The 21,695-nt window shown below is 41.3% G+C and overlaps 1 protein-coding gene across 1 annotated transcript in view; it reads right to left on the bottom strand.

Annotated features, from left to right (window-relative positions):
* The window catches only part of LOC110500825 (protein Shroom4), a 90,002-nt gene extending 73,706 nt beyond the window's left edge, over positions 1-16,296 (bottom strand). Inside the window, exon 1 of the mRNA XM_036956504.1 lies at positions 15,796-16,296. Coding sequence (XP_036812399.1) covers positions 15,796-15,918 — 123 coding nt within the window. The 5' untranslated portion in view covers positions 15,919-16,296. The remainder of the gene's footprint in view (positions 1-15,795) is intronic.
* Between the last annotated feature and the right edge of the window lie 5,399 nt (positions 16,297-21,695).

Below are 21,695 nucleotides of genomic sequence, written 5' to 3'. Positions count from 1 at the left end.
GTTATTTTCTTGTTATTACATTTCCTCCCCAGTCCTTAAACTTCTTTGCTCGGCGAAAGAAGCAGAGATGACAGAAAACGTAACCAATGTCAACTACAACATTCCGGTGAGCAAGGGTTTATTTGGTCTTCAAAGGCAACATATATGGATTTGGAAAGTATTCAGACCACTTGACTTTTTCCACATTTTGTTACGTTACAGCCTTATACTAAAATGTATTAAAAATAAATGTTCCTCATCAATCTACACACAATAACCCATAATGTCAAAAAAATGTTTTGCTTTAATTTATAATTTAAAAAAAACACATTTACATAAGTATTCAGACCCTTTACTCAGTACCTTGTTGAAGCACATTTGGCAGTGATTACTGCCTCAAGTCTTCTTGGGTATGTCACTAGAAGCCTGGCACACATTTATTTGGCGAGTTTATCCCATTCTTCGCTGCAGATCCTCTCAAGCTCTGTCAGATTGGATGGGGAGAGTCGCTGCACAGCTATTTTCAGGTCTCTCCAGAGATGTTCGATCGGGTTCAAGTCCAGGCTCTGGCTGGTTCACTCAAGGACATTGAGACGTGTCCCGAAGCCACTCCTGCGTTGTCTTGGCTGTGTGCTTAGGGTCATTGTCCTTTTGGAAGGTGAACCTTCACCCCAGTCTGAAGTCCTGAGTGCTCTGGAGCAGGTTTTCATCAAGGATCTCTCTGTACATCTTTCCCTTGATCCTTGCTCGTCGCCCTGCCACTGAAAAACATCCCCACAACATGATGCTGCCACCACCATGACAGCATCATAGGGATGGCGCCAGGTTTCCTCCAGACGTGACGCTTGGCATTCAGGCCAAAGTTCAATCTTGATTTCATCAGACCAGAGTATCTCGTTTCTCATGGTCTGAGAGTCATTTAGTGCCTTTTGGCAAACTACAATCGGGCTGTTATGTACTTTTTACTGAGCAGTGGCTTCCATCTGGCCACTCTACCATAAAGGCCTGATTGGTGGAGTGCTGCAGATTGTTGTCCTTCTGGAAGTTTCTCCAAAGAGGAACCCATCGGGTTCTTGGTCACCACCCTCACCAAGGCCCTTCTCCCCCAATTGCTCAGTTTGGCCGGGCGGCCATATAGCCAGGTGTGTGCCTTTCCAAATCATGTCCAGTCAATTGAGTTTACCACAGGTGGACTCCAATCAAGTTGTAGAAACATCAAGAATGATCAATGGAAACAGGATGCACCTGAGCTCAATTTCGTGTCTCATAGCGAAGGGTCGGAATATTTATGTAAATAAATGCTTTTTATTTTTAATACATTTGCTAAAATTTCTAAAAACCTGTTTTCACTTTGTCATTGTGGGGTATTGTGTGTAGATTGATGAGGAAAAACAAAAATGTGGAAAAAGTCAAGGAGTCCGAATACTTTCTGAATGCATTTTATATCCTAATGACCAGAGAGAAGCTGCATGTATCTAATTATAGACACGTTAACTAACAAATAACCTACCAAAACGTAGGAAATTATAAAACAGAAACATATCTAAATCAGGCAACAACAAAAAATCCTGTACCCCCTGTAAAAATATATATATATATATCCTGCCGTCTCTAACTGTAGCCTACAAAGCGTTTTCTATATTAGCGGGTTAGGGTCAGGTGCTGGCCTCAAATTTTCATACATAGTCGGGCAGATGGGTGATTAGCAATTGCATGCATTTGCTGCTGAACAAAGAGCTGGCCCGCACACCACTAAAACAGTGCTAATATCAACAAGATGCATGCAAGTCTCACCTGGCTTAAAGTAGAAGAAAGATTAACTCCATCACTTCTGGTTCTTATAAGAAATATTACTGTGAATTCCAAATGGGTCTGCATGATCAAGAATCACACTGTTCACATTTCTGAAACGTGTGCTCTTAACTTTCTTTTTATAGGTTAAGTACACGCCCCATGTGTCAATGTCATTGCTTAAGTTGGTACAGTTTAACATCATTTATTGAAACTGGAGTGATTCAAGCGCAATACCTCGTGCGATGACATTAACTGTGTGTGTATGTATATGTGCGCATGTGTGGGAGTGAGTGAGTGCCTGCATGTGTGTGTGCATTCCTGCATGTGTGTAGAGGGCAGTGCCATGGTGATATTTGCCCAGGCAGGGTGAAGTCATGCCAGGCTGAGGAGAGAAGAATGCCCCTTCTCTGAACACACACTGTCCCTGTCAGTCCACAGGGCCTGAGGTCAGCCATCAATGCTCTATTAATAAACGGGTCTGTCTGTCTGTGTGTGTCTGGTGGCAGTGTGCCCACCATTGTGCCAAAAGGGTATTCCCATGACGGTCATAAGACAATATGGGACTTTTTCTGTCTGCCGGGTAACAAGGACTTACATCAGTATACTGAGAGCCACAAGGTTCTCTCCTAACCCAGCAGTGAGACCCCTGATCAAAGTGCTTAGTTGAATCAGGTGTAATGGCACCAAGCAAAGGGGTGGGCAATCTTTTCTGCAAAGTGAGTTTGTGCTTTCTAGTTCTTTAGCCCAGAATGATCTACTGCAAAGAAAGAATCATTAACAGAAGAGAAAGCCCAAATAGTGTTTCTATGTTACATGTGACGGTCCATTAAAATGGCAATCAGCAGTTAAAACAATAACACCTTTTCCCAACCACTGTTTCATTATATAGCTGAAAGATTGGGCTGGAGAAATATAACCACTCTCAAATTCAAGGACAGAGCTATGGATGTAAGGGTTGGCAATCTATGATATCAGCATTTATACAGTGACATCCGAAAGTATTCACACCCCTTGATCTTTTCCACATTTTGTTTTATTAAAACCTGCATGTTAATTGTATTAAATTAACCATTTCACACGTACCATCACACGGGTGTGATCGTTCTAGAGTGTTCCCTGAAGCATACGAGCACACCCGTGTGATTAGAACGCTTATTTAAAAAGGCCAGTTTCGAATGACGCAACAATCTGCATTTGAGCTGGCCACACTTTTTTCAGAAACTATTTACACAAACAGTCCTTACAAAGTTATGTCTAGAATATGAGCAGTTTATTTTTGGATGCAATGTTCAGACATTCATAGAAGTAGAGACAGCATAACACAATCATTCAAACCGGAAAAATGTAGGCTACATTTGTCCTAGCGCTAAATGAGGAAAGATTGACGCAAAACAAGCGGTCCTAGGTCCTATTTTATAACTCTTGGCTGACATAAACTACAATATGAATTAGCTAATAGCAATTATTATTTAAACAGTGCCTTGCGAAAGTATTCGGCTCCCTTGAACTTTGCGACCTTTTGACACATTTCAGGCTTCAAACATAAAGATATAAAACTGTATTTTTTTGTGAAGAATCAACAACAAGTGGGACACAATCATGAAGTGGAACGACATTTACCGGATATTTCAAACTTTTTTAACAAATCAAAAACTGAAAAATTGGGCGTGCAAAATTATTCACCCGCCTTAAGTTAATACTTTGTAGCGCCACCTTTTGCTGCGATTACAGCTGTAAGTCGCTTGGGGTATGTCTCTATCAGTTTTGCACATCGAGAGACTGACATTTTTTCCCATTCCTCCTTGCAAAACAGCTCGAGCTCAGTGTGGTTGGATGGAGAGCATTTGTGAACAGCAGTTTTCAGTTCTTTCCACAGATTCTCGATTGGATTCAGGTCTGGACTTTGACTTGGCCATTCTAACACCTGGATATGTTTATTTTTGAACCATTCCATTGTAGATTTTGCTTTATGTTTTGGATCATTGTCTTGTTGGAAGACAAATCTCCGTCCCAGTCTCAGGTCTTTTGCAGACTCCATCAGGTTTTCTTCCAGAATGGTCCTGTATTTGGCTCCATCCATCTTCCCATCAATTTTAACCTTCTTCCCTGTCCCTGCTGAAGAAAAGCAGGCCCAAACCATGATGCTGCCACCACCATGTTTGACAGTGGGGATGGTGTGTTTAGAGTGATGAGCTGTGTTGCTTTTACGCCAAACATAACGTTTTGCATTGTTGCCAAAAAGTTCAATTTTGGTTTCATCTGACCAGAGCACCTTCTTCCACATGTTTGGTGTGTCTCCCAGGTGGCTTGTGGCAAACTTTAAACGACGCTTTTTATGGATATCTTTAAGAAATGGCTTTCTTCTTGCCACTCTTCCATAAAGGCCAGATTTGTGCAATATACGACTGATTGTTGTCCTATGGACAGAGTCTCCCACCTCAGCTGTAGATCTCTGCAGTTCATCGAGTGATCATGGGCCTCTTGGCTGCATCTCTGATCAGTCTTCTCCTTGTATGAGCTGAAAGTTTAGAGGGACGGCCAGGTCTTGGTAGATTTGCAGTGGTCTGATACTCCTTCCATTTCAATATTATCGCTTGCACAGTGCTCCTTGGGATGTTTAAAGCTTGGGAAATATTTTTGTATCCAAATCCGGCTTTAAACTTCTTCACAACAGTATCTCGGACCTGCCTGGTGTGTTCCTTGTTCTTCATGATGCTCTCTGCGCTTTTAATGGACCTCTGAGACTATCACTGTGCAGGTGCATTTATACAGAGACTTGATTACACACAGGTGGATTGTATTTATCATCATTAGTCATTTAGGTCAACATTGGATCATTCAGAGATCCTCACTGAACTTCTGGAGAGAGTTTGCTGCACTGAAAGTAAAGGGGCTGAATAATTTTGCACGCCCAATTTTTCAGTTTTTGATTTGTTAAAAAAGTTTGAAATATCCAATAAATGTCGTTCCACTTCATGAGTGTGTCCCACTTGTTGTTGATTCTTCACAAAAAAATACAGTTTTATATCTTTATGTTTGAAGCCTGAAATGTGGCAAAATGTTGCAAAGTTCAAGGGGGCCGAATACTTTCGCAAGGCACTGTAATTAATCAGCACGGGTGAGCTCACCATTGATAAAAATAATTGAGTGAAACACTTTCTAGAGTAAGTAATCCAATGATGATTAGGAATGCATGATTTATCACTGGTACTTGAAAAACATGTAAATAAAACAGTACATATTTCAATAATTACCACACAAAATATTTTCTGATAGTGATTTATTGATACAAATGGCGCATGCAGGCAGTCAATCATGTAACCTCTCACTTCCACTCTGAGCCATTCAGTGTTGTTGTTTATGTATGTAAAATCCTAAACTGTAGGATTAGCAATGTCTTTCAAAATGAGACAACTCACAAATGCAAAATGTTCTGTGGTAGCTGGAAAACTGCCAGCCATTTCACCCCTCCTGGCCCTGCTGTTTGCTTTGATGAGTCCCAGTCTGGATGCTCCTTGCCATTTCCATCTGAGGCAGAGTGCTTCAAGATGTTTCTGACAGAGGAGCTGGTGGGAGACATAGTAGAGACCAATAGCTATGCATTGGAGCTACAGAAGAGAGCCAGGAGTGGAGGAGGGCAACCACAATTAGTGAAATGTATACCTTCCTGGTGACAGTCCTTCTCATGGGGATGAACTCCCTAAGAGAATACTGGAGCACAGATAAATAAATAAAAAGTGGCCAGTGTTCAATGACTATGTACATAGAGACTACTGCCCTATGGACGGTTTAACAGTCCGATGACTTGGAGATCGAGAGACTGATAAAAAGCTTTTCTCTCAGCTTTGAGACCTGCAACAGGTCGTGGCTCAGGTGGCTGAAGTCCTTGATGATCTTCTTGGCCCTCCCGGGTGCTGTAGAATTACTGCAGGTCAGGTAGTTGTGCTGACCGCACCACCCTCTGGAGAGCCCTGCGGTTGCAGGCGGTGCAGTTGCTGTACCAGGAGATGATACAGCCCGACAGAATGCTCTCGATGGTGCATGTTAAAGGGCGTCGAAGAACATGGCTGACGTTTTACATTCTCCCAAGCAATTATGCAATTTTTTTTTTTTTTTACTTATTGTGTACATAATGTTGCTGCTGCCGTCTCTTATGACCAAAAAGAACTTCTGGACATCAGAAAAGAAATTACTAACCCTGAAATATCCAATAAATGTCGTTCCACTTCATGATTGTGTCCCACCTGTTGTTGATTCTTCACAAAAAAATACAGTTTTATATCTTTATGTTTGAAGCCTGAAATGTGGCAAAAGGTCGCAAAGTTCAAGGGGGGCGAATACTTTCGCAAGGCACTGTATGTTCCGGGATTCATCCAATGGCATTGAGGAATACACCACCTCAGTCATCGGCTTCATCAATAAGTGCGTCGATTACGTTATCCCCACAGTGACTGTACGTACATATCCAGAAGCCATGGATTTCAGGCAACATCCACATCGAGCTAGAGCTGCTGCTTTCAAGGAGCGGGAGACTAATCCGGATGCTTATAAGAAATCCTGCTATGCCCTCAGACAAACCATCAAACAAGCAAAACGTCAATACAGGATTGATATTGAATCTGCACCAGCTCTGACGCTCGTCAGATAAGGCAGGGCTTGAAAACTATTACGGACTACAAAGAGAAACCCAGAAGCTGCCCAGTGACGTGAGCCTACCAGACGAGCTAAATGTCTTTTATGCTCGCTTTAGGCAAGCAAAACTGAAGCATGCGTGAGAGCACCAGCTGTTTTGGATGACTGTGTGATAACGCTCTTGGTAGACGATGTGAACAAAGCCTTTAAACAGGTCAACATTCACAAAGCCGCTGGGCCAGACAGATTACCAGGACGTGTACTCAAAGGATGCGCGGACCAACTGTCAAGCGTCTTCTTCTGACATTTTCAACTTCTCCCTGACCGAGTCTGTAATACCTACATGTTTCAAGCTAGTCCCTGTGCCCAAAGGAAGTGAAGGTAACCTGCCTAAATGATTACCGCCCCGTGGTACTCACATTGGTAGCCATGAAGTGCTATGAAAGGCTGGTCATTGCTCACATCAAAAGCATCCTCCCGGACACCCTAGACCAACTCCAACTCGCCCCAACAGATCCGCAGATGACCAATCTCAATCGCACTCCACACCGCTGTTTCTCACCTGGACAAAAGGAACATCTATGTGAGAATGCTATTCATTGACTACAGCTCAGCATTCAACACCATAGTGCCCTGAAAGCTCATCAATAAGCTAAGGAACCTCGAACTAAACATCTCCCTCTGCAACTGGATCCTGGACTTCCTGACGGGCTACACCCAGATGGCAAGAGTAGGCAACAAAACGTCTGCCATGCTGATCCTCAACACTGGGGCCCCTCAGGGGTGTGTACTTAGTCCCCTCCTGTATTCCCTGTTCACCCATGACTGCTTGGCCAAACACGACTCCAACACCATCATTTAAGTTTGCAGATGACACAACAGTGGTAGGCCTGATCAGCGACAATGGTGTGAGAGCCTATAGAGAGGTGGTCAGAAAACTGGCAGTGTGGTGCCAGGACAACAACCTCTCCCTCAATGTGAGCAATACAAAGGAGCTGATAGTGGCCTACAGGAAAAAGGCGGGCTGAACAGGCTCCATTAACATCGACGGGGCTGTAATGGAGAAGTTCAAGTTTCAAGTTCCTTGGTGTCCACATCGCCAACGACCTACCATGGTCCAAACATACCAAGATAGTCATGAAGAGGGCACGACAAAACCTTTTCCCCCCTCAGGAGACTGAAGAGATTTGGCATGGGCCCCCAGATCCTCAAAAGGTTCTACAGCTGCACCATCGAGAGCATCCTGACCAGTTGCATCACTGCCTGGTATGGCAACTGCTCGGCATCTGACCATAAGGTGTTACAGAGGGTAGTGCGAACTTCCTGCCACCCAGGACCTATATAATAGGCAGTGTCAGAGGAAAGCCCATAAAATTGTCAGAGACTCCAGTCACCCAGGTTAAAGACCGTTTTCTCTGCTACCGCACGGCAAGCGGTAACAGAGCACAAAGTCTAGGACCAAAATGCTCCTCCACAGCTTCTACCCCCAAGTCATTCGACTACTGAACAAGTCATAAAAACCGACACCGGACAATTTACATTGACACCCCCCCCTCCCCTTGTACACTGCTGATACTCGCTGTTTGTTTATTACCTATGCATAGTCACTTCGCCCCCACCTACATTTGTAGATTACCTCAACTGGCCTGTACCCCTGCATACTGACTCAGTACCAGTGCCCCCTGTATATAGCCTCGTTATTGTTATTCTTATTGTGTTACTTTTTATTTTAGCCTACTTGGTAATATATTCTTGAACTGCAATGTTGGTTGAGGGCTCGTAAGTAAGCATTTCACGGTAAAGTCTACACTTGTTGTATTCGATGCATGTGACAAATAAAGTTTGATCTGATCGGTAGAAGTTTGTGAGGGTCTAGGGGCCAAATTTATTTGGCGTGAAAGGACCATATCAGGTCCTCAGTGAGGTGCACGCAAAGGAACTTAAAGCTTTTGACCCGTACCACTGCGGCCCGTCGATGTGGATGGGGGCGTGCTCTCTATGCTGTCTCCTGTAGTCTACGATCCTGCTCCTTCATTTTGTTGACGTTGAGGGAGAGGTTATTTTCCTGGCACCATTCCGCCAGGGCTCTCTCCACCTCCCTGTAGGCTGAAACGACCTTGCCCACTTCACCAAAACCTTCCCCTCCCCCTATTTTCCCCTCCCTCTCTCCTTGGGAAGATAAGGTCCTTTGGTGTGGTTTCTCTAATGGACACGTTCAAACACTGGCCGTCAGGATGTGTTATGTAGGAGTGTGTGACAGAGAGGTGTGTGTGTGTGTGTATGTGTGTGTGTGTACTCCACTGTAAATTCCCCAATTCCCAACTGTTCCTGAAAACATTGGTTCCTATTCACTAGATCCACTGTTCCATTTAAAGTAGAGGAGGAGGGAAGGAAAAGTATGACTATTTCACCCGGAGGTACCAGTAACACCGTGTGTGTGTGTATTGCGTCCTGTGGTACCAGTAACACCAGAGCACGAGAACAAGTCAGGAAAGGGGTGAAGGGAATCAGGAAAGGGGTGTCGGAACGGACAGAGCGAATTAAAGAATGCATGATATACAGCACAAAGAAGTTATTGTCAGTTTCTTTGTACCAGTGTATTTTTCGGCTGCGAAACTACCTCTAACTTCCTTCATACTGGACACAGACACATAAAAATGGTATCCGCAAGCTAATCTGACTCTGGGGAAGAAGATAAAGGGTATCATTGCCAAAATTAAAAAGGTATCCCTTTGACACTTGTCCTCGTATAGCAACTTGTAAAATATTGATTTGGGGCAACTAGTAAAGAGATTCTCAGTGAGTTAATGCATAAAGCAGCGCAATGTTACAACCGGTACAAATTGTACAACCATTAACACCTGGTTATCTATGACGGTAACATCAAACAAAAGCGTTCCATGTGGTTCTCTAGTCTATTAGGCCAATAATAAAGACTTTAAAACACTGCATCAGCCTAGATGTTTCACAAATAAGCAAAGTCATAAGATGCTAAATAAGACTATATAGATAAGATAGATTAAATAGATAAAACATCCTTACATCTGGAGGCAGAGTAGGACAAATACAACAGTATACCCAGAACTGGCCTTCCAACCTCTCTATTATACAGTGTTTTAATGTGGCACGCTTACAGACCTAGTAGAAACAGCTTAGGGGGTTCAGAGATGGAAAGATAGAGATGGGAACATTTCATCTCTATCTCCAGTCATGACTACAAGTTCTTAGAAGCAGCAGGAGCAGACATTAACAAATGACAACAGTACACCACAATCATAGCCACAGACATTATGTACTTTCTGTATACCTAATAATAACAAACACACATTGGTGACTCCTATGTCTGATGCCACTCCATATGGGTTTTGTGTAGCCAGTAAGCTAGCAGGTTTAGCAAAGAATTGGCTTCTATCAGATGTAACCAGTGTAATTTAACCCCTAACCAACAGGATTATAGTAGAATCACACACACACACACAAAGAGAGACAATCATATTTCTCAGGATACCACAGGAGGGTAAGAGATGAAGGATTATACAGTGTTACCAGTAAGGAAGGACACATGGTCAGTCAAATACCATGCAGTTCGTACTAAAACATGAGGCTCTACCCTTTCTAAGAGAATGGGGGATATCCCTCTGCTCTTTCTCCCACTCCCTTTCATTCTCCTTTATTCTCCCCCCCCCCCCCCCCCCCCTCTTGCTCAGAGAGGGGTGAATCTGGAAGACATGCACAACACACACTAGTGTTGCACGGTATACTGAAACCTCTGTACTTTTCAATACTAGAAACATTTTCAACTATTCAGTACTAGAATGTGTTACTTTCGGTACTTCTGTCAAATGTGTCTGACTGATCAAGCCCGTCTAACAGCGCAGCGTACCCCTTTTTATTGTGCGCACCGTGCCTGCTCCAATTACTCATTTCTAGCCTGCACTTGGAGTCTGGGCTGCATCGTGTTAGCGCCCCATGATGCACAGAAGTTAACACACTTGAATAATGCAACACGGCAACACCTCCTGCTGAAGTAGCCCCCGATACATATTTGCACCGTATTACACAGTCAAAATATGGATTCATTTGTTTTATTAATGTAGTATGGAACCGTGGACTTAAAACAAAGGTTGGACTTATGGTAATGCAGAATGGGTATGATGAAATTATAATTTCTCTATTTAGGAAATATGGAACTTTGGACTATATGGGCGAAATATCAGGTTTTGATTTAGGGGACGGCGAGGATGAAAGGGAGCTGACTTTTTTCCCTTTAGGATTTTTTATGTATTAAATTTGAAGATTGTACCATTAGAAATACCAAAGTAATTTTTTTGTTTAACATGATAATGGCCTAATTGTAGAGGTCGGGAATATTATCACGTAAAAACTATTATATAGTGCGTCCCTTGCTCGCCGATGTGAATAGGAAGGATTAGCATTTAAGATTAATAAAATCAGGTCATATCACATTTTTTTGTGCTAGACTTAAAGGATTATATAATTAAAAACCAGCCTAGGTTCTCTATTGGAATAGGCCTACATGATCCTCAAATAATTGGTTTTATTACCGTTTTACATTTAAAAAATAAATATAAAAAATGTTAAGGATGATTATTCTTCCGATACACACCGGCAAATGGATGGATTAGGTATTGTCAACAGGGTTGTTGTCTCTAGTGTGTGGCATGCTGGTTAACACTGGGATAAAGGGATTAAAGTTAACAGTAGAACTAATAGAATAATTGGCTTACGGAAGCACTTCTCTAAGCGAGAGAAAGGTATATTATATATTTCTATAAACTATTTATGCTACCTTTTATATTCTTGATCCTAATAATATAGGCCTAGGTGTAAAACAGCTGAAGTGATAGAGCAACAACCCTGGAATAAAAAACGACATGTGTATGGGTGGAGAGAGGGTTGGTTTTACAGATTTACTCGCTCTGGATTGTCAGTACTGCATGTGTTCTTGGCTGTCGTACCGTGGCTGTGTCAGAGTCGATTGTGAGTTGATCTTGGGTATGCCTTCCCATAAGGGAGTGCCCGGGGTTGGCTTGCAGTCGGCTCTGGCACAGCCATGGCACGATACAACAGGATGTGATGCCTAAGAATAATTTTTACTTGCAGTCATTAGAATCTATGTTCCTTTTTCCTTCTTCCTGTTTTTGTCAGAATACAACAGGATATAATGAGGACTACATGAAATATGTCTTGCATGTAATGGACATTAAAAAAGGTCTGGTCTTGCGACATATTTCTGAAGTTCCCTTCATTTAAAAAAAAAATCATAAAAGTGTCAAACCATTGAATCCAATGAACTATGCAGGCTGGGCTGACATGCTTACAGCCTTGCTAGGACTTTCAAATATGACCATTCATTTATAAGATTGTGCTGTTATTATTTCTATTAATATGATCTATTATTGTTACTATTTACTTTTTTCTGACTGTTTTCCATGTTTTGGTTAGTTCTCTTAAGCATCTTCAGATATTTGCCTTAAGGGTTTGCCTTAGGACGCAAAGGTGCGTCGTGAGTCAGGGAGACGATCTGATGGCCTTAGTGACAACAGACCTAGATATGGGGTTTTTAGTGGGTGGAATATTGGGGCAATTGGGAGGTTTACAAAGTTGCAGCTACAGTATGCTTAACAGTGCATATTACTATGGTACCGCTACATGGACACTTAATCATCATGGTGCTTTTTAAAATGGTAAGTTTACAAACATTGGTTGTGGTAAGTATAATTGAAACGTGGGTACCATTATGGTAAGTGGGGAAATGAGTATAGCAAGTTATAATTGTAATGGCTTAGCAGATCATAAAAAAAGAATACATTTTTACATGGCTAAAAGATAAAGAACATAATATATACTGTTTACAAGGAACAAATTCTACACATATAGAAAAATGACTGGGAGGGAGAAATATATTTTTGTCATGGGCAAAGAAAAACATGTTTTCTTTTCAGTCTCCTCCAGTTCTACTGAATGATGTTAACTGTAAGGATTTATTTCCTAATAACAATAATGTCAAATTTACACATTTACAGAAAGACCTGTGTAAAGGCCAACTTACAGAAGAGGAACTTTGAGGCAATAAAATCTTTTCAGTGTTTTCATTGGGAATCCAGATTTCCTACCGCTTCCACTGAATGTAACCAGTGTTTAGAAATTGGTTGATGATTTTCCTTTGTGTAATGAAGAAGAAGCCCTGTTCAAAATGAGGGTAACTTGAAGTGTACTGTTTGTGAGAGGCGCGTGACCAGAAAGGTAGCGTCAGTTTGTTTTCTTTCTGTATTGAACACAGATCATCCAGTCTTCAATTTTATTGATTATTTACTTTAAAAAATACCTAAAGTTATATTACAAAAGTCGTTTGAAATGTTTTGGCTATGTTTACAGGTAACTTTTGAGATATTTTGTAGTCACGTTGCGCAAGTTGGAACCAGTGTTTTTTTGGATCAAACGCGCCAAATAAATTGACATTTTGGATACATAGACAACATTAATCGAACAAAAGGACCATTTGGGATGTTTATGGGACATATTGGAGTGCCAACAAAAGAAGCTCGTCAAAGGTAAGGCATGATTTTTATTTCTGTGTTTTGTGTCACGCCTGCAGGGTTGAAATATGTTCTCTCTTTTGTTTACGGAGGTGCTATCCTCAGGTAATAGCATCGTTGACTTTCGCCTTTTTGAAATCTGACATGTTGGCTGGATTCCCAACACGTGTAGATTTAATTTGGTATCTTACATGTGTGATTTCATGAAAGTTTGATGTTTATAGTAATTTATTTGAATTTGGCGCTCTGCATTTTCTCTGGCTTTTGGCCAGATGGGACGCTAGCGTCCCCCATATCCCAGAGAGGTTAATCTCTTATACAATGGGTTAAAGTTATGTACAGCAACCCCAGATTTAAAATAGTAAATAATGGTTACTTCTCAGAAAGTATTGAGCTTTTAAGCGGAGTAAAACAAGGCTGTCAGGTTGTCTCCATATCTATGTATTATGGCCATTTAATTGCTAGCTATTAAAATGAGATCCAACAAGAAAGTCAAGGGGTTAGAAATCCAGAGGATAAAAACAAGTGTCAATGTATGCCGATGACTCTAGTTTTTTCTTAAGTCCGCAATCTGGATCCCTGTACAGTCTCACTGAAGAACTTGATCACTTTTCTAGCCTCTCTGGAATAAAACCTAATTATGACAAGTGAACCATATTAAGTATTGGATTGTTTACACTACCTTGTACTTTACCAATATAATGGGCAGATAGTGAAGTAGACATACTTGGTATTCACATCTCAAAAAATATAAATTAACTTACTACAATTTCAATTTAAAGTCAGCAAAAACTGATAAGATTCTGCAACCATAGAGAGGTAAATACTTGTCTATTTATGGGGGGGATTCACACTGATTAACACTTTGATCCTATCACAGTTCACTTACTTACTAATTGCACTGCCTACTTCAGATGACTCGTTTTTTTTAAATCATATGAGCAAAAAAATATTTATTTTTATTTGGAATGCTAAGCCAGACAAAATTAAAACGTACCTATTTATATAATGAATAGGAGTTTGAGGGGCTAAAATTATTAAATATTAAAGCTTTAAACCCCTCACTAAAAGCTTCATTCATACATACATTATACTTAAACCCAAAAGTATTCTTCAGTAGATTATTAAGGCAGGCTTATCCTTTGTTCAAAAATTGCCTTTTTGCCTTCATACATATTACAACTTCTCATATGTGGAAAAAAAATGTTTCAAGTATCACCCTTTCTTAAAAAAGCCATACAAAGCTGGTTACAATTTTAGTTTTATCCCACAGAAAAAAAATCTAACAAATAATACAACAAATGTTATGGTTAGAGTCCAATATACTAATTAATAAAAAATAAAAACATTCTTTATGTGGAAAAAAAGTTTAAAATTATTCATTTTCGACCTCTACATTCTACCATCTACAGGATTTATGGGTCCCTAATCTGTACTATATAGAAATGCATAATTATGGATATGAATATCATTATATTCATGGTGATGCATCCTGAATAGGTACACAAAGGTAGCATATGCAATAACCTTTTTCGTATTTGGGTATAATTGTACACACTGGCTATTATTGTAATGAGCTCCGCACCCAAACAAGACCACATTTGGTTGGCCCGGTCCAGACCAAATCTGAAACAATTATAGATGTCTGTGTTTCACAACTTTGGACAGTACAGCACAGTTCCATATTGTACAGTAAAATAGATATGTTCAGTACTGTACTCTACTCCAGTGTGCTCTACTGTACTGAACTCTACAGTACTCTTTACTGTACTGTTGTCAACTGTACTGTACAAACTTGTGAAACATAGACATCTAGGATTGGTTCAGATTTGGTCCTGACCATGTCTTGGCTTTGACCACCAGACCACAGAAAGAGAGAAAAAATGTTTTTTGTTGAGCTGAACATAACAGTATGCCAGTGGAAGGGAGGACAGTAGCAGGTGACCTAACTGTGGTTTATGACTACTATGATTTCCCATTGTAATTCAATTGCAATAATTCTGATTTAGTTACAGAATTATGGGTTTTAAATCACTTAATACATTCATAAACAAACTTGATATCAGTAAAAACACTAACTAAATTGGTAGGTATACCTTTACTTGCTACTTCGGTGAAAGTGAACTTTCGTTATCCCCCCATGAGGGAGAGAAATTATCTTAATAAAATGTGGGTTTTTGGTATTGGAATTACACGGCAATGTCTGTTCAATTTAATAGAGAAGGCAAATAATTTCTCTAAAACTAAATATAAAAGTGTTCATATTAGTTGGCAGGGGTCTTTACTTCAACAACATGATTGTGTTTTGATGAATTTATAATCCTGTGTAAGACTGTTTCTGGTAGATGTTGACCAGAAATCAATGACTTTGCTTATTCCTATTTTTTAGTTTGGAGAATGGCTTAAAAAAAGGTATAATTAATAAAAATAAATAAAACTCAGCTTTGACAGCTAATTTGAAATGCTCCTATGCACTTCACATGTTGGTGCTTATGGGTCCTTTTAGATGGAAATGCCCAGTAGTGACCACTGCAAGCTATACTATGTATTCTTATGTCTATATAGTCACAAGAATGATCTAAATTTCAAAGGACTTTGATGGAACATTGATGAATTAAAGGCAAAGAAGTTGAAACAAAATATCCAACCATGCAGTTCTACTGACTGGACATGTTACTCTCACACAGTCATAAACCACAAATTATGTAGCCTAACAAATGGACATTACGTTGGCCTTGTGGGCGGTCAGTCTAACAGTAAAAACTAAACTTAAACGTATCCCACGACAACAAAGCGCGTGCGAGAGTTCTGAAAACAAATCACGACTCACTTTAGTGATGATGAGCGGTTCTCCGTGCTCAAGACCTCCTTTCAGCGTGAACCCCCAAGGCGTGCCTCCGTTTAACTGGACTGGGATATGGTTAAACGACACGAGTTGCTCAACAGTCTCCATTCTAGATATCTTTTAACGTTATTATACTCGCGGTAACCGACCGAGCGGAGTGGAAATGAGTCACTTTTCTACCTGCGCTGTTTTAGAACTCGGTCTCCATCACTACTAGCCAATGGGTCCTACCATTCCATTGCAATAAAGCAACAAATCGAACAGAGACATTAGTGATACATACAGATTGGGGGAGGGCTAAAAAAAAAAGTTCAGGCAGTAGCGTTAGTGTTCCACTCTCCGCCGGGGTGGTGAAAACGGATGTTTCCGGTTCTCAGGGCTACAGCAGTTTCCCCTGAAAAAAACAGTTGTGAGTACTCTGCTCAGGCGTCTTTTTACGCCTCGCTACGTTAGTATTCTTCCAAAACCAAAACTTCTGACGCGGTAGGAAGAAGTTTTCCCAGTCCCCCAATTTCAAAACTAGTTTGAAATTCATTGATAGTCACGGTAGAATTTAAACTGTGATTGTCCAATGAGAGCGCCCAGGGGGAGGAAAGAGTACACACTACACAATTTAGCATGTGTGGTAACAGATAAAATCTTCATCTAATTTTATTCCTCCATACACATTTTCCAGATGTTCAAATCAAATTTTATTGGTCACATAGATGTGTTTAAGTGAGTGCGAGTGTAGCAAAATGCTGTGTTTCAGCTCCAACAGTGCAGTAATATCTAACAATTTCACAACAAACACACACACACATCTAAGTAAAGGAATGGAATTAAGAATATAGAAATATGGACAAGCAATATCACAGCGACATAGACTAAGATACAGTATAATAGAATACGGTATATACATATGACATGAGAAATGCAAAATATGTAAACATTATTAAAGTGGCCAGTGATTTCAAGTCTGTATATAGGCAGCAGCCTCTAATGTGCTAGTGATGGCTATTTAACAGTCTGATGGCACCTGTTCTGACCTCGCCTTTTGGATGATAGAACAGGCAGTGGCTCGGGTGGTTGTTTCCTTGATGATCTTTTTGGCCTTCCTGTGACATCGGGTGCTGTAGGTGTCCTGGAGGTAGTTTGCCCCCTGGTAATGCATTGGGCAGACCGCACCACCCTCTGGAGAGCCCTGCGGGTGCGAGCGGTGCAGTTGACGTACCAGGCGGTGATACAATCCGACAGGATGCTCTCAATTGTGCATCTGTAGAAGTTTGTGAGGGTTTTAGGTGCCAAGATAAGGTGCTGTTGGCTGTTGCGCCTTCTTCACCACACTGTCTGTGTGGGAGGACCATTTCAGTTTGTCAGTGATGTGTATGCCGAGGAACTTTCCACCTTCTCCACTGCGGTCCCGTCGATGTGGATAGGGGGGTGCTCCCTCTGCTGTTTCCTGAAGTCCACAATCAGCTCCTTTGTTTTCTTTACATTAAGTGAGAGGTTATTTTCCTGGCACCACACTCCGAGTGCTCACCACCTCCCTGTAGGCTGTCTCATCATTGTTGGTCATCAGGCCTACTACTGTTGTGTGGTCTGCAAACCTGATTGAGTTGCAGGCATGCATGGCCACGCAGTCATGGCTGAACAATGAGTACAAGGAGGGGGCTGAGCACGCACCCAAGTGTTGGGGATCAACAAAATGGAGGTGTTGTTTCCTACCTTGACCACCTGGGGCCGGCCCGTCAGGAAGTCCAGGAACCAGTTTTACAGGGCGGGGGTCAGACCCAGGGCCTCGAGCTTAATGATGAACTTGGAGGGTACCATGGTATTGAATTCTGAGCTATAGTCAATGAACAGCATTACTATATAGGTGTTCCTCTTGTCCAGATGGGATAGGGTTAGGTCTATGGCATCGTCTGTGGATCTATCAGGTAAGGTAGAGGTGATATGATCCCTGACCCGTCTCTTAATTTGATTGCTTTTCTGATTTGTGACCAAGCTACTTGATGCTAAGTGTACATAATGTTTTGTCGAGCGATCAATAAAACGCTTGGATTGCTTTCGCTGTAAAGCATATTTTCAAAATCTGACACGACAGGTGGATTAACAAAAGGCTAAGCTGTGTTTTCCTATATTGCACTTATGATTTCATGAATATAAATATTTTTAGTAATATTGTTTGAATGTGGCGCTATGCAATTCAGCAGTTGTTGATGACAATTATCCCATTAACGGCATTGCAGCCATAAGTGTTCAATGACACTTTTTCTAAGTTTGTTAATTTTATCCAGGATTGTTTACCTCTGTATATAGATTTTGAAACTGCACTATGAATTTTATCCCAATAGCCAGAAGGGGGAACAATGGGAAGCATTGGCAATATATTCATTTTGACAATAGATATTCTGCTGGTTAAAGCAACTGGGATATTATTATTAAGATAAAACATAATATTCAATATCGGCAAGTTAGACTAAAATATTAGTTCTACATAATCTGGTGGGTGATAACCTTCAATCTGGATAATAACACAAAACAAATCTTAAGACTAGAGACATTTATCGACAAATATTACGAAAACAAGCAACACCCAAACATGACGGAGAGTAAGACAGGGGAACCGATTTCAAAACGAAAACATGACTGTTCTACAGACAGACGATTTAATATTTTCACCACCGGGAATGGTAAAGGTCGAAACCGATCTGTTAAAATCAATAACTGACAAACTGTGTATACTTTAATTAGTAAGGATATAAAAGAGTTGAAGGCAAGCTTCGAGATGACTGATGAAAAAGCTGCGACATTGGAGAAGGAAACACACAAGCAAAAAGGGACAGTCAATAAGATTGAAACTCAAGTGAATGAAATTAAAAAGGAGAACACCGTTCTGAGGGAAGCCTTACTGGACATACAAATCCATGAGAGAGAATCTGGTGCTTACAGGAATCCAGGAGAAAGAAGGGGAAGTTCCTGAATCTGTAGTTAGAGAGTTCCTCCTTACAGCGCTTCAGATCCCACGCGAAGCTATAGACAAAATCCAACTTTAACGTGTACACCGCTTCGGACAGAGAGGACAAAGGTACGAACGCCCAATCGTTGCCAAATTTGCTTAATTTAAAGATAAAATAATGGTGAAAGGCCTGGGTGGCGCAGTGGTTAAGGGCGCTGTACTGCAGCGTCAGCTGTGCCACCAGAGACTCTGGGTTCGCGCCCAGAATCTGTCGTAACCGGCCGCGACCGGGAGGTCCGTGGGGCGACGCACAATTGGCCTAGCGTCGCCCGGGTTAGGGAGGGGTTGGCCGGTAGGGATATCCTTGTCTCATCGCGCACCAGTGACTCCTGTGGCAGGCCGGGCGCAGTGCGCGCTAACCAAGGTTGCCAGGTGCACGGTGTTTCCTCCGACACATTGGTGCGGCTGGCTTCCGGGTTGGATGCGCGCTGTGTTAAGAAGCAGCGCGGCTTGGTTGGGTTGTGTATCGGAGGACGCATGACTTTCAAACTTCGTCTCTCCCGAGCCCGTACGGTAGTTGTAGCGATGAGACAAGATAGTAGCTACTAAACAATTGGATACCACGAAATTGGGGAGAAAACAGGGTAAAATTTAAAGCCTGGTTAAAAGACTTGCTGGGACCAAAATTGGCATGAATGAGCAGTTTCCGAAGGAAATTGCAAAACGGTGTTAAGTTCTGTATCCAATTTTCAAAGAAAATAGATTCAAAGCGAAACGAGTAGCTCTCTTCGTTGATAAACTATATATTGATAACCAGTTGTTCAGAGACACAAAGACTAATCCATGGTTTTAAAAAAAATTAGAGTTCTCACAGATGAGGAAAATAAACACAATTCTAGATTGTAACAATACAATAAAAAATATAGCTTTTCTATATGTCTTCACATATAACTCATTGAACACACAAGCACTAATTCAACATAGTTGTAACGGCCGTTGTTGGTGGAAGAAGGTGAGGACCAATGCGCAGCGTGGTAAGTGTCCATATTTTTTATAAAGAAATTGAACACTGAACAAAAACAACAAAGTGAACAACTGAAACTGTTCTGTCTGGTGCAGAATACAAACACGCAACAGAAAATAATCACTCACAACTCAAGGGTGAAAACAGGCTGCCTAAGTATGGTTCTCAATCAGGGACAACGATTGACAGCTGCCTCTGAAACCATACCAGGCCAAACACAGAAATACCAAATCATAGAAAAACGAACATAGACAACCCACCCGACTAACGCCCTGACCATACTAAAACAAAGACATAACAAAAGAACTAAGGTCAGAACGTGACAAGAGTGAAGATAAAAACTAAGTAAACCGAAGGCACAGTATGTGTGGATGGTGTGGTGTGTGTTAATGTTTTATTTTATTTGTTATGTTTGGGAAAGTTGAGTGAGTGAGTAATGAAATGGTTGCATTTCCCAGAACCAATGTATTGCTGTGAGCCGGGGTATGAGAGGGCTTTCAATGTTGTTCAGATGATGGATATACTTTTATAATTAATTATATGTCTTATTTATTTATTTATTGTTATTGTTATTATTGACCAAAAGCAGCACTGCCCCCTCAAGATTCTGAGCCTGCTTGGCAGGGTTGGTCCTGCAAAGCCAAAGCCCCCTAAAGGGAGAGCATACTACACAAGGAAATTCTCAAAGCTGCTAATGAGAACCTTGACGACCTTGTACCTAGCCGGTGGGGATTCCGGTGGGGTGCCCCCACCCAGGCAGGGGCAGTGCTGGCAACACTAGCTGCAGTAACCCATGGGGAGGGGGTCACACTCGGACATTCAGAGAGGGGGTATATTATTGTGACCCTGGTGGCACAAAATCAAAGTTTGACTGCATGGAGATGCTTGGGAATATGGTCAATACAGGAAAAGGTGTACATTTGACCTCCATCATCTAGGATGTGACAATGGTTAATAAAATCTCTCAATTTCTGCCCATTTTTTGAGTGGTCTTGTATGCCTTCTCATGCAGCTGCAACTGTAAGTGCATTTGTAAATCAAGACCTTTCTTGAGTTGGGCTCTCGGATGGTGCAATTGTTGAGAATGTGAGCTTATGGTTGTGTGGAGGGAAAGGGTTGAGTGTGTGTGGGTGTATGTGTGTGTGTATCCCACAACTGTTGCAAAGGAGTAAAATATGATAGGGACAATAGAGGATGATCCACAGCTATAAATAATACAAATTGAGGTGAAGGTGATGGAAATGCATTTGATTTGGCAGTTGATCTACTTCAATTTGGTAAATGGCACTGTGTGCTCTTTTCAAAGGATGGATCCCAGCCGGTTCAGGGCTATGGGATACAGGGGGTCGAGGGTGGTCTGCCGGGCATTGGGATGACAACCCAACTCGGGAAGAGGAGGGCTTTTAGCGGGTGGAATAGTAGGGACCAATTGGAGGTTTAGTTAGTAGCAATGCAAATATCATGGTACAGCTATATAGACAGTCAATCATCATGCTACTTTTTAATGGAACGTTTACAAACATATATTTTGAAAACAAGAATTGAAAGTTGTGTCTCATTATAGTAAGTGGTGAAATAAGTATAGCCAGTTGCAATTGTAATGGCCTAGCTGTAACGATCGTCGTCCTCCTCATCTGAGGAGGAGTAGGAAATATCGGACCAATGCGCGGTGTGGTATGTGTTCATGATGTTTATTTGCCTGAACACTGAAAAACAAAATAACAACGTGAATAAACGAAACGAACGAAACAGTCCCGTGTGGAACAAACACTGACGCGGAAAAATAATCACCCACAAAACACAGGTGGGAAAAGGCTACCTAAGTATGATTCTCAAATCAGAGACAACGAACGACACCTGCCTCTGATTGAGAAGCATACCAGGCCAAACACATAACCATAACATAGAAAAAGGAACATA

Source organism: Oncorhynchus mykiss, chromosome 21 (assembly GCF_013265735.2).
Source record: "Oncorhynchus mykiss isolate Arlee chromosome 21, USDA_OmykA_1.1, whole genome shotgun sequence".
NCBI lineage: Eukaryota > Metazoa > Chordata > Actinopteri > Salmoniformes > Salmonidae > Oncorhynchus > Oncorhynchus mykiss.
The sequence above is the reverse complement of the archived record's forward strand: the minus strand, read 5'-3'. Positions and strand labels throughout refer to the sequence as shown.